This window comes from Bolinopsis microptera, chromosome 1 (genome assembly GCF_026151205.1).
Source record: "Bolinopsis microptera isolate Bmic1 chromosome 1, MBARI_Bmic_1.0, whole genome shotgun sequence".
In the NCBI taxonomy this organism is placed as follows: Eukaryota; Metazoa; Ctenophora; class Tentaculata; order Lobata; family Bolinopsidae; genus Bolinopsis; species Bolinopsis microptera.
In genome coordinates this window covers 6,648,716-6,661,133 of record NC_087072.1, presented here as the reverse complement: position 1 = coordinate 6,661,133, position 12,418 = coordinate 6,648,716, and the positions used below count along the sequence as shown (strand labels likewise).

The following is a 12,418-nucleotide window of genomic DNA, read 5'->3' as shown; positions in this document are numbered from 1 at the left end:
TGGCTTCGTGATTACCTGGCATTGTATAAATGTCTTCTATTTGTCTTGCTGCTTACCTGGCTTCGTGCTTACCTGGCAATGTATATATGTCTTTTATTTGTCTTGTTGCTTACCTGGCTTCGTGCTTACTTGGCATTGTCTAAGTGTTTTTTATTTGTTTTGTAGCTTACCTGGCTTCGTGCTTACCTGTTATTGCTTAAGTGTCGTTTATTTGTCTTGTCGCTTACCTGGCTTCGTGATTACCTGGCATTGTATAAATGTCTTCTATTTGTCTTGCTGCTTACCTGGCTTCGTGCTTACCTGGCAATGTATATATGTCTTTTATTTGTCTTGTCGCTAACCTGGCTTCGTGCTTACCTGGCATTGTCTAAGTGTTTTTTATTTGTTTTGTAGCTTACCTGGCTTCGTGCTTACCTGTTATTGCTTAAGTGTCGTTTATTTGTCTTGTCGCTTACCTGGCTTCGTGCTCACCTGCCATTGTTTGTATGTCTTTTATTTGTCTTGTTGCTTACCTGGCTTCGTGATTGCCTGGTATTGTTTAAGTGTTTTTATTTGTTTTGTCACTTACCTGGCTCCGTGCTTACCTGGCATTCTCTAAGTGTCGTCTATTTGTCTTGTCACTTACCTGGCTTCGTGCTTACCTGGCACTGTCTGTGTGTCTTAAATTTGTTTTGTAGCTTACCTGGCTTCGTGATTACCTGGCATTGTAAATATGTCTTTTATTTGTCTTGTCGCTTACCTGGCTTCGTGCTTACTTGGCATTGTCTAAGTGTTTTTTATTTGTTTTGTAGCTTACCTGGCTTCGTGATTACCTGACATTGTATAAATGTCTTTTATTTGTCTTGCTGCTTACCTGGCTTCGTGCTTACTTGGCATTGTCTAAGTGTTTTTATTTGTTTTGTAGCTTACCTGGCTTCGTGCTTACCTGGCATTGTCTAAGTGTCGTTTATTAATTATTTGTCTTGTCGCTTACCTGGCTTCGTGCTTACCTGGCATTATATATGTGTCTTTTATTTGCCTTGTCGCTTACCTGGCTTCGTGCTTACCTGCAGTATTGCTTAAGTGTCGTTTATTTGTCTTGTTGCTTACCTGGCTTCGTGCTTACCTGACATTGTATATATGTCTTTTATTTGTCTTGTCGCTTACCTGGCTTCGTGCTTACCTGGCATTGTCTAAGTGTTTTTTATTTGTTTTGTAGCTTACCTGGCTTCGTGCTTACCTGTTATTGCTTAAGTGTCGTTTATTTGTCTTGTCGCTTACCTGGCTTCGTGCTCACCTGCCATTGTTTGTATGTCTTTTATTTGTCTTGTTGCTTACCTGGCTTCGTGATTACCTGGCATTGTATGTACGTCTTTTATTTGTCTTGTCGCTTACCTGGCTTCGTGCTTACTTGGCATTGTCTAAGTGTTTTTATTTGTTTTGTAGCTTACCTGGCTTCGTGCTTACCTGGCATTGTCTAAGTGTTTTTATTTGTTTTGTAGCTTACCTGGCTTCGTGCTTACCTGTTATTGCTTAAGTGTCGTTTATTTGTTTTGTCGCTTACCTGGCTTCGTGCTCACCTGCCATTGTTTGTATGTCTTTTATTTGTGTTGTTGCTTACCTGGCTTCGTGATTGCCTGGTATTGTCTAAGTGTTTTTATTTGTTTTGTCACTTACCTGGCTTCGTGCTTACCTGGCATTCTCTAAGTGTCGTCTATTTGTCTTGTCACTTACCTGGCTTCGTGCTTACCTGGCATTCTCTAAGTGTCGTCTATTTGTCTTGTCACTTACCTGGCTTCGTGCTTACCTGGCACTGTATGTGTGTCTTACATTTGTTTTGTAGCTTACCTGACTTCGTGATTACCTGGCATTGTCTAAGTGTCGTTTAGTTGTCTTGTGGCTTACCTGGCTTCGTGCTTACCTGGCATTGTCTAAGTGTCGTTTATTTGTCTTGTAGCTTACCTGGCTTCGTGATTACCTGGCATTGTCTAAGTGTCGTTTAGTTGTTTTGTGGCTTACCTGGTTTCGTGCTTACCTGGCATTGTTTAAGTGTCGTTTATTTGTCTTGTTGCTTACCCGGCTTCGTGATTGCCTGGTATTGTCTAAGTGTTTTTATTTGTTTTGTCACTTACCTGGCTTCGTGCTTACCTGGCATTCTCTAAGTGTCGTCTATTTGTCTTGTCACTTACCTGGCTTCGTGCTTACCTGGCATTCTCTAAGTGTCGTCTATTTGTCTTGTCACTTACCTGGCTTCGTGCTTACCTGGCACTGTATGTGTGTCTTACATTTGTTTTGTAGCTTACCTGGCTTCGTGATTACCTGGCATTGTCTAAGTGTCGTTTATTTGTCTTGTGGCGTACCTGGCTTTGTGCTTACCTGGCATTGTCTAAGTGTCTTATATTTGTCTTGTCGCTTACCTGGCTTCGTGCTTACCTGGCATTGTCTAAGTGTCGTTTATTTGTCTTGTAGCTTACCTGGCTTTGTGATTACCTGGCATTGTCTATGTCTCTTTTATTTGTCTTGTGGCGTACCTGGCTTCGTGCTTACCTGGCATTGTCTAAGTGTCTTATATTTTTTTTGTAGCTTACCTCAACCTGGCTTCGTGCTTACCTGGCATTGTCTAAGTGTCGTTTATTTGTCTTGTCGCTTATCTGGCTTCGTGCTTACCTGGCATTGTATATGTGTTGTTTATTTGTCTTGTCGCTTACCTGGCTTCGTGCTTACCTGGCATTATTTGTATGTCTTTTAATTTTATTTGTCTTGTCGCTTACCTGGCTTCGTGCTTACCTGGCATTGTTTGTATGTCTTTTATTTGTCTTGTCGCTTACCTGGCTTCGTGCTTACCTGGCATTGTATATATGTCTTTTATTTGTCTTGTCGCTTACCTGGCTTCGTGATTACCTGGCATTGTATATATGTCTTTTATTTGTCTTGTTGCTTACCTGGCTTCGTGCTTACCTGGCATTGTCTAAGTGTTTTTATTTGTCTTGTAGCTTACCTGGCTTCGTGCTTACCTGTTATTGCTTAAGTGTCGTTTATTTGTCTTGTCGCTTACCTGGCTTCGTGCTCACCTGCCATTGTTTGTATGTCTTTTATTTATTTGTCTTTTCGCTTACCTGGCTTTGTGCTTACCTGGCATTATTTGTAATTGTATGTCTTTTATTAATTGTCTTGTCGCTTACCTGGCTTCGTGCTAAATGACGTTGTCTCAGTCAGTATTTAATCTCCATTTTGAGCTTACCTGGCTTCGTGCCTACCTGGCATTTTCTATGATGAACTACAAACTGTTTTTGACCGCTTCCCCGAACTGAAAGACGAACAGTGAGTTTTGAAAAAGGATCTAAAGAGTCTGATAACCAAGTAGCCGGATGTAATCTACTGTAAACACTTAAACACTAAACAGTGTTGCTAGGTCAGCAATGCCAATAATTATATGATTTAATTTATGTTTTTATTGCGTAGACATAGTAATGCTTGAGTTTTGTCATTCCAATTGCCATGTATGATTTTATTTTAAGATTGAAGCAAATTGTCGTTACTCAGAGGCTGCAAAAGGGTTATTTCTATAATATACCGATGGAAATGATATATTAAGATGCAATGAAACTACCAGACCACGATGACGTATGAGGACTTGCCACCCCATGGCAACATTAAAATACATCGACTCTGTTACATCATTTCCTGTTAATAGAAAACTCCGTCACAAATTGAACATGGATCTGGCAATATATAGGCCCTACAATGTTTTAAGGATCCACGCTTATAAACAAGAATTTCGCCGCGGTTAAACCACGCACGATCAATTTTCCCTACCATGTAGTTGTACTTGTACCATTAATTATTTTTTTTTCTCTTCGGCAAGAGTAGGGAAAAAAATTATAAATTATAATGTACTAGAAACCCGCTAGTCGAAAGCTTTGTTCGAGGAAATTTTAAAAATCAGTTATGTTTTAATTTCTCTTCATCATACAGCTCTGTTATAATACAGTAGACATAATGGAATTTATCTAACAATGGCGACAGCGTTGTTAGTATTCGGATTCCCAAAACGATACTTTTTACCGCATCAAAAAATACCAATCACAACCAAAGTTATGAATATAAGTCATAGCGTGAGCGTAAATGTGAGCTAGTTTTGAAGTTATGACGTAGCATACAGCATAACAACGCGCGTAGTTAAGATGTTATTGTTCGCGCACGTGCATTTTAACGTTGCTACGCAACAGCGCAGTAAACCTTTGCTAAAATAACGACATTATTCTAACGGTTATTTTACCTCACTTCCGACGTTAATTATAAAAAATCTAAAGCCTAAATCAAAATTCTAAGAATGCTATAGCCTATTCCTATCCTTTTTCTACAACCCTGCTAAAAATGGCGAGGTTTCAACTCCATTTGCGAGCTGGGTTTGGCATCACCAGAGGGTCATTTTGAGGTCGATTTTCGGTGTTTTTTCTTCTATGTCCCCGTTGCCGGGGAAATTTCGTCAAGTTTAAAATATAATATAGATAAACAATTTATAACCTTAAATTGGACACAACCCACTAGGCAAGCTAGCTGATACGGTGAGAACTGCTAGCTCAGTGCGCGGATTTGTAAACTTATATTTACCTACAAGTACAAGTACATGGTCATGATATTGTCACTGTCTAAAAATGTGAATCTGAACATTAGAATGCGCGAATTTGGAACTTGTTAAAACCGTACGATACTCACTGCGAACTTAAATTCATAATTAATTGTATTTATGTAAATCGTATGGGCATGGCACATTTTGATTGTTTCTAAAGCTTTTTAACAATTTAAATACATGAGTACATGTATAAAAACAGTAAAACTTTTACTATTATTATAAATGTACATTGTACTGAGTACTCATGTATCATAAAAGCAAGTTACTGATCAGGATTATCACAATAAAGTTTTTTGCTCCACAATATACAACAATTAATAGACACTATGAAATTATGTTAAACAATTCAAATAGTCAGTTTAGCATAGACATAAAAATGGAGAAATTTTGTACAGTTGCACAATTGTAATCATTCTACCCAATGTCCATGAAATAAAACGTAAGATCTTGAAATGAAACCTTAGATTAATTGCATCGGCAACTGTCAGTAGTAATTACCATCGCATTAGAGACTCAAGAAATGAGAAAACAGAAACATATTACGTTTTTTTGTCATTTTGACTATAAAATGGTCATGCCCAAACGTGTTCAAACTTCATTATATGTATAGAATAAAACAGCGTATCAACCTGAAATCAAAGTGAAAAAGAGAAGCGATCAACCCCATTAATCATAAGCATAGTCAATAACGAATCTTTCAGTCGTTCGAGTAACCGAAACGAACCATCATAAACCTTACTTAACTTAACAGACAATAAAAATATGTCCTTTACATGTACGTATTGGAAATAACAAATGATCATTGATCAATGATCATATACAGTTCCCTCATAAAAAGGATCCTTGTAGGATTCGGTCACTCGAAGCACCACTGTTTTCTCATTTCCCTCTCAAGCTTTACACAAAGAACAAAAACATGAAAAACAGCCCATGGTCCTTACTAGTCACTCCTCAGGCTGCAAAACGAGTTCTTTCACAAATATTCTGTGTTCATGCAAACATCAAGTCCAGTAATAAAGATTGAATCCTGTTTTAGTCTTTTGTTTTTTTTCTTTTCTGGGATGGAATGTTGAAGATCGAGCTGAGAAAGTACAAAGACGAAGGATTCATTTTAGGATAATCGAAATCCAGGATCTCATGATTTCCTCAATTTTAGCTGTCTGGCTTTGATTTCATCTCGTATAATAAACCCATCGAGGAATTCTGAGATTTCTAATTAAAAACATTAAAAAACCCGCCGGGAACTGAGAGCCACTGTTATGCGGGGTCCGTTAAATATTCGCCCGGTACGTGTCCTATTCTCAAATGCTTTATGACTGAGGGACATAGTTTTTCCATGATGGCTCCGAAAATGATAGGGTTTGTGTTTTGGGCGACAATGTTTAGGAGGACGCGTCCTGATGTTCCTATCCTGTAGTACATGAACTTCCAGCCAGGGTGCTTGTGAGAGAAATGTCCTGAAACAAAAATTGTATTATAGTCTGTACATTTTTCAAGAAGTAAAACTATCGATAAACCGGTTATATAGTTGTATAAAGTATACGAGATGGGAGAGGATACCAGATACGGTTAGCACTTGAATACAATTTGCTAATTATGTGATTTTCAGTCATCACTGAAACTTAACACTATTAATAATGCCATAAACAATTAAAATTCTATCCATTCTGTGAATTCCCCATTCTGTAAATTCCCAACTGTTATAATTCCCAACTGTAAATAAGATTAATTAGACTCCAAAGCAGCCAAATTATAAGCGATGAGTTTACAACGTGATAATCAGTGTACATTGTGTACATATATTGTCAATGACTGTAACAGAATTGGTCAGTGTAGAGCACAGTAAAATACTTGCTGTGGAATATGTACATGACAGCATGATGATGCTATTATTAGATCTGCGGCTTCTGTTACTTGTCACTATCAGAATATTAATTACTAATGAGGGTTTAAATGGATTTCCACAATGATTACTATTGTAGAGATATTTCAATTCTTCCTGGTTAATTTACTCAATCAATCAAACAAAAGACGTTCCGACGCCGGGAATCGAACCCGGGTCTTGTGGGTGAGAGCCACAGATGCTAGCCCCTACACCACGCCGGAGATATAGACATTTGAATTTAAATAAATTTATACATTCAGAACTTATACTATAGGTTTATAGTGTTGTGGCGTATTATTCAAGTGGTTCTAGTGTGGCTGTTGCCAGAGAGAAATCATCAATCAATCAATCAACACTATTCTTTCTCATCAAAACGTCACATCATTTGTCTAACTGTGTGCTGCTAGAAGATATAATAAACAGACATAAAACTTAAAAGTTGAATATGGTTTAAATTATAATAGGGATTCAAGCTTATCTAAAAACAACCACTCTATCAGACTAACCTGTAGCTACTAATTTGCTGTAGGTATATCTCGTAGCTGTTAGCTTAAACACATAGAAAAATATGTTCCCGAAGTTGGTAAAAATGGTGATGGTAAGAGCGAACCACATGATTAGGAAGACATACTGATAGATAACATTGGGGGTCAACACACACATTCCATTCTCTTCCTCCAGACCAGTCGTTCCCCACCTGATAGGATAATTGGTTTGATAATTGACGTGATCGGCATTAAACATGTCAATAAACTTATATCAATAGTTAAGGTTAATATTAGTCTAGAAAACTACGAGTTAAGGTTAATATTAGTCGAGAAAACTACGATATTTTTCAAAACTAATTTTTAAGTTCCATTCGATACTTGTCTCTTACTTGTTAATTAGCCCATTGCAAATTACCACTTTGAAACGATTCGATTTCAACTAGAAATACAACTGCAAAAGGGAATTAACTCTAATTTTCCCACGCCCCAACCATATCTAACATTATTCGACAATAAGAAGTTTAATCAAATTAAAGTTTATTTGGTTAACAAAAATGTTCCAATCTGAAACATTTTACTCCTTTTTCAATGTGAACAAAAGATTTGGCGACGAATGGTTACTAGGAATAAAGCCCAATTAAAATCTAAAGACGCTCATATTAAACTAAAAGTTTTACCAATTATACTGCATATTTTACCTTTTAATCTCGCAGGCGACCATCTTTGGGAAAAGTTTGTGTTTAACAGAAGTTGAATAGTTGTCAGGCTCAGGGAACTGCGTAATCCAGTCGTACCCATATGTTTGGAAATCACCAACCTGAGGGATTAAACGTGAAATTGAGGCTGGGCTTTATAATCATGAATTCCTGAATCATACAAAGCATTCAAAAGAAAGTAGCAAAAAATGGTTAAAATTTTACATAGTATTAATAATCGCCAAAATTCATAACTTTCAAGAATTAAAAAAAAAAAAACAATAAATCAGATGCCACCCACAAACCTGGAACATGACGGAAGTGAGTACCATGACGAGGACACTGCCACCCAGATACATGAACTTACTGGCCAGCACTGCCAGTCCCAGGCCGTGCCGGTTCCGCCAACTAGTCCAGCTGCTACCCTCTGAGAGCCGGTCCACTATACTGTTGTACACCCAGTCCGCACATTTTATTATTATCTGGTAGGGGAGGAGTGTATTAGTAATACTAACAATGTATCCGTATCATGTAGTGCAATTAGTATTAAAATAAGGTGGGTAATTCTCCTCACATATTCATTATTCATCGTCAAATTATGGGCCTTCGTTAACTGAGAAGAAGAGCAATAATACTGACTACAGACAGTAATCTACATAACAATTGATAACACGATCATGATAACCATGACAGTAAGAATCGTAATATAGTGCTAGACCCCACCACCGACCAGGCAGCCTCGCTACAATTATAATAGTGTAGCTTCTCATTTAGCCCTTTAATCACAGTATCCACTATCCAGAAACCAGATCATTGAGCAAAGTGGAGGGTAAGGGCTGCACAGACCCACAAGGATTAATGGTATATAGCTGAGCTGTTACCTGTAATCACAAGATTGCAGGGTGTGTGAGAGCAGCTACAGTAGCATACTGTAACAGTATGCTACTACACCACCAATCTCCTAAATGATAAAACGAGCAAATATCCCGACTTACCTCCTCGGATGGTGTCTCAGTGGTACAGTGATAGTAGTCACTCATTATCTTTAGTAGAGGTTTCATCCGGTCTAGACCCATCCGCTTCACGAACTAATGGATCAATTTGAGTTTAAGTATTTAAGTATCGGACATCGGTTTGGTCAGCACATACATACGTTTAAAAATCGACACGGCAAACAAGAATCGATTGTCAATGATTTATGAGTGAATACAACTGTAAAGTAAGTTCTTAAAAATGTCAATTTACAAAAAGATAAAGCTGAATGTAAGCAGAGAAAAGATGAGAGGATGACTAACCATATAAGGAAGATAGAAGACTGGAGCCACCACCCAGAAGTAAAATGGAATCCACTGATACCACAGATGTCTGGCCCTGGTAAGGGGTTTCACTTCGCTTTCAGGAGGACAGACTATCTTTCCTAAGATATGTATGATGTTAATCAGACTATCTGGCCTCTGGGTAGTCAGACAATTATTCGATATCAGTTTGGTATGGTGGACAAGGCTTGACTTAAAAGTCAAGATGCAGTCTATCAATCATATGAAATGCTACGTAATGGGTGAGATCAATATGGAAAAATCAACAAAAAACACTCTAAAGCGTTGATTCTAACCTCCATTTTTAAGGGTGTGCGGCCTGCAAGAGGGTACGTTCTCAGGGATGATCCCGGGATAGGGAATCTGGGACTCAGGCAAATCGTACGCTTCTTTAATCGTGTACAAGCCTTGAGTCCAGCAGTAGTCTTGGGAAAAATCCTCCGTAAACTTCGTAAATCCATCACAGGATATATTTTTACCTGATAGATAAAATAATATTGTCACTTTTTTAGCATCACGGATGATCAAAAACATAATATTAACGATTTCCAGAAAAATATCTTCTTTCCAGAATTATCCACATCAGATATGTTTCCCGAAATTGAAGTCAAAACAAATGATTAAGCAATAATTCTCGGCCAAATAAATAAACTTACCAGTATACTGGCCGACAGCTACAATGGTCCCCATAAAACACAGCAAGAGGAACATAAAGGTCCGGTTCATCTGATCCAGCCAGTCGTCCAAAGACAGGTCCTTGAAGATGCTCAAGTTCTTGATCGTTCCGAGTGAGCCGAGCAACAACATGTTTGAGCATTTCCCCTATGAAAAGGTGTCTTACTTAATCTTCAAGGGCTCTTCAGCGATTAAAAAGCCAAATTTTCAGCAGTTTGTTATTGCCTAGCAGCGACTTGTTGACAAGAAAGAAAATTTTAAAGGACTACAGTGTGGGATATTTTTTCGCATAATGCTGTCCTCACGCCTGTCCTGTCAAATTTTTTGGAATATAGAAACAAAACTGGAAGTTAGTTTGCGACATTTTTGGCATTTTGGTAATGAAATGTGTCAAGAAGACTGGGAATCTATCATCGAAAAGTTCTCTTTTATACCAGCCTATTTACACATCCTGTTCTCAGATAGATTCCCTGTCATCAGGTAGCCATGGCAAATTAATTTAGTAGACGAGTATGGTATTATTTAGTTTACATGTTTTAACTGAATCAGGGCAGATTTAAAAAAAGAAAATATTATTTAACTTTAAAAATATCTAAACAACACCAAATGTTATCACATACACAGTGCCACCTGGCAGGCAGCGCGTTACATCAGCAGACATTCAAGTACAACAGACAAGTTGGGTTACGTTAAACCGAGTGCTGATTACTTTAAACCGAGTACTGATTACGTTAAACCGAGTACTGGTTACTTGATTTGAGTTCTGGTTATTTGAAACCGAGTGCTGGTTACAAGAAACCGAGTACTGGTTACTTGATTTGGTTATTTGAAACCGAGTACTGGTTACTTGATTTGAAAACTATTACTGTTACCAGTAACCAGTTCAAAACCACCAACTTAGGTAACAAACACTAACTCATACCACTGACGCAAAACACTATCACAAATTAAAACCCAGCTATTAGTCCATCCGAATGACAAATGAAACACTGGTAGCATTCACAATACACCTTGGTAGCATTCACAATACACCTTGGGAACAACAACGAACACAAAACTCCACGACGCATCACAAAGAAGGCCTGAAGGCGCACAACTTAAACACCACAGAATATTGCATAATACCACACACCCGAACCGTACTGTACTTTACTGTGCTCAGTACTGCCCAGCACTTCAACATTAGAACAATACAGCATACAGACAAGGAGTTAACAAAGAGAATCCAGGCAGGGGCAGGGCACCACGCTTATAATTATACCCTCTTCTCTTATATAACCTGCCAGGATTCACAAAGATGAAGCTTGGCAGCGTATATACTATATTATAATAGTACTGCCTGTGTGAGAGTAACACATGACACAGGGTACAAGTAACATGAATAAATTTATAGAAGATCTGGATAATGTGCCTTATAAATCAAAACAGTCTGGACTCTGGTCTCTGTCTAAAATGTGTGTGGGGAGCCTAGGAATGAGCTTACATCTGGGGAGAAGTTTTTAAATGGTTGTCATTTAGCGATGATGAGTGAAATCACTGGATTGTGCTTTCTGTTCTAATATACCTACTTTTGCTGTCAGAAACAGCGATACTTAAAACAGGTACAATACAGGAGGATTTAAACCAATTTTACTGACAGAACAGACAGACGGCACTCTCATTTCAGATAATTAGCACTTCTTTGATCTGTTTACACGATTATAACAATGGAGATACTTTGCCGATATTGAGGCGTGCCAGACGGTAGATAACTGAGAATTGTTTGGTTCGAGGCATTTACTTTAGTAAGATGGACCGGGTGAGACCAGCAATATTCCTGTTTAGTTTATAATGTGTTACACGCTGTAAATTTAACAATTTTATTTCCTGTTTAATTTCATGCAAGCACCAAGATGAAACGGACACCATTTTTGTTTGATAAATGAATACTTCCAGTTCATAAAACCAGCAAACTTAAGGTAGAAGTTATTAGTACAAAATCCCAATTATAGTTGAACTGGAGGGTCTAGCCGTCTAGCCGGAGGGATATCGTTGACAGAACACATTACAGCCCGCATTCCGCAATAAGGGGAGTGTTTAAACATTATCGTATCAATAAACCGACTGGTAGATTACAGATCCGGGAGTATGAAGTGCAAAAGGTATATTGTATTAAGTACAGAGAACCCATGGATTAACACTGAATAGGGAGGGTAAAGGGTGACCTACCATTTTCAGTACACTGAAGATGAGAGGAGTGGTTCCAGAGATAACCAAATGAGAGAGAGAACTAGAGAGAAAGAGAGCAAATCACAAACAGGGATTCTTACTTTGCCCCAAACCAACAACCCACTGATGAACAACCCCTCTTTAATTTGGTTAATGAATTATTCACCGTGCAGCTCGCTCATTTCACCTTGCAATCACAGTGAACCATTGTTATCACCCAGTCATGGCTTAATGGCTACTAATGAGCTCACAGATGCCAGTCACAGTTCACACCCATCGGCTAACGGCTTGTTTACCAAAGATCTGGAAACATTTTGTATAACTTTAAATTTTGCAACAGTCCTTTTTGGCTTATTCAACATATACGCTCCAGGAAAATTTCATGAAATCGTAGCATTACGATCTCGCTGCAGAGCTTCACAGAGAATCTCAGTATAATGAATGAGTTTGCAAGACGATATCATGATTGCGATTGGAAAACTAGAATAGAACAGCAGTCACCCGACAATCACGAGGAGGACATACAAAGAGATCTG

General features: G+C 38.2%; 1 protein-coding gene and 1 non-coding gene across 4 annotated transcripts in view; both read right to left on the bottom strand.

The window, feature by feature from the left end:
* Nucleotides 1–4,947: 4,947 nt before the first annotated feature.
* Nucleotides 4,948–12,418, bottom strand: part of LOC134819011 (innexin inx2-like) — a 33,081-nt gene continuing 25,610 nt past the window's right edge. For all 3 annotated transcript variants that reach the window (XM_063828774.1, XM_063828765.1, XM_063828782.1), the window contains exons 2-9: nucleotides 9,656–9,821; nucleotides 9,296–9,478; nucleotides 8,979–9,100; nucleotides 8,679–8,771; nucleotides 7,989–8,165; nucleotides 7,687–7,805; nucleotides 7,007–7,197; nucleotides 4,948–6,072 (exon numbers count right to left, since the gene is read on the bottom strand). In XM_063828774.1, the coding sequence (XP_063684844.1) occupies nucleotides 5,873–6,072; nucleotides 7,007–7,197; nucleotides 7,687–7,805; nucleotides 7,989–8,165; nucleotides 8,679–8,771; nucleotides 8,979–9,100; nucleotides 9,296–9,478; nucleotides 9,656–9,821 (1,251 nt within the window). In that variant the 3' untranslated portion in view covers nucleotides 4,948–5,872. The remainder of the gene's footprint in view (nucleotides 6,073–7,006; nucleotides 7,198–7,686; nucleotides 7,806–7,988; nucleotides 8,166–8,678; nucleotides 8,772–8,978; nucleotides 9,101–9,295; nucleotides 9,479–9,655; nucleotides 9,822–12,418) is intronic.
* Nucleotides 6,650–6,721, bottom strand: Trnae-cuc (transfer RNA glutamic acid (anticodon CUC)). Its single transcript has one exon. It is a non-coding gene; the product is annotated as a tRNA-Glu (tRNA).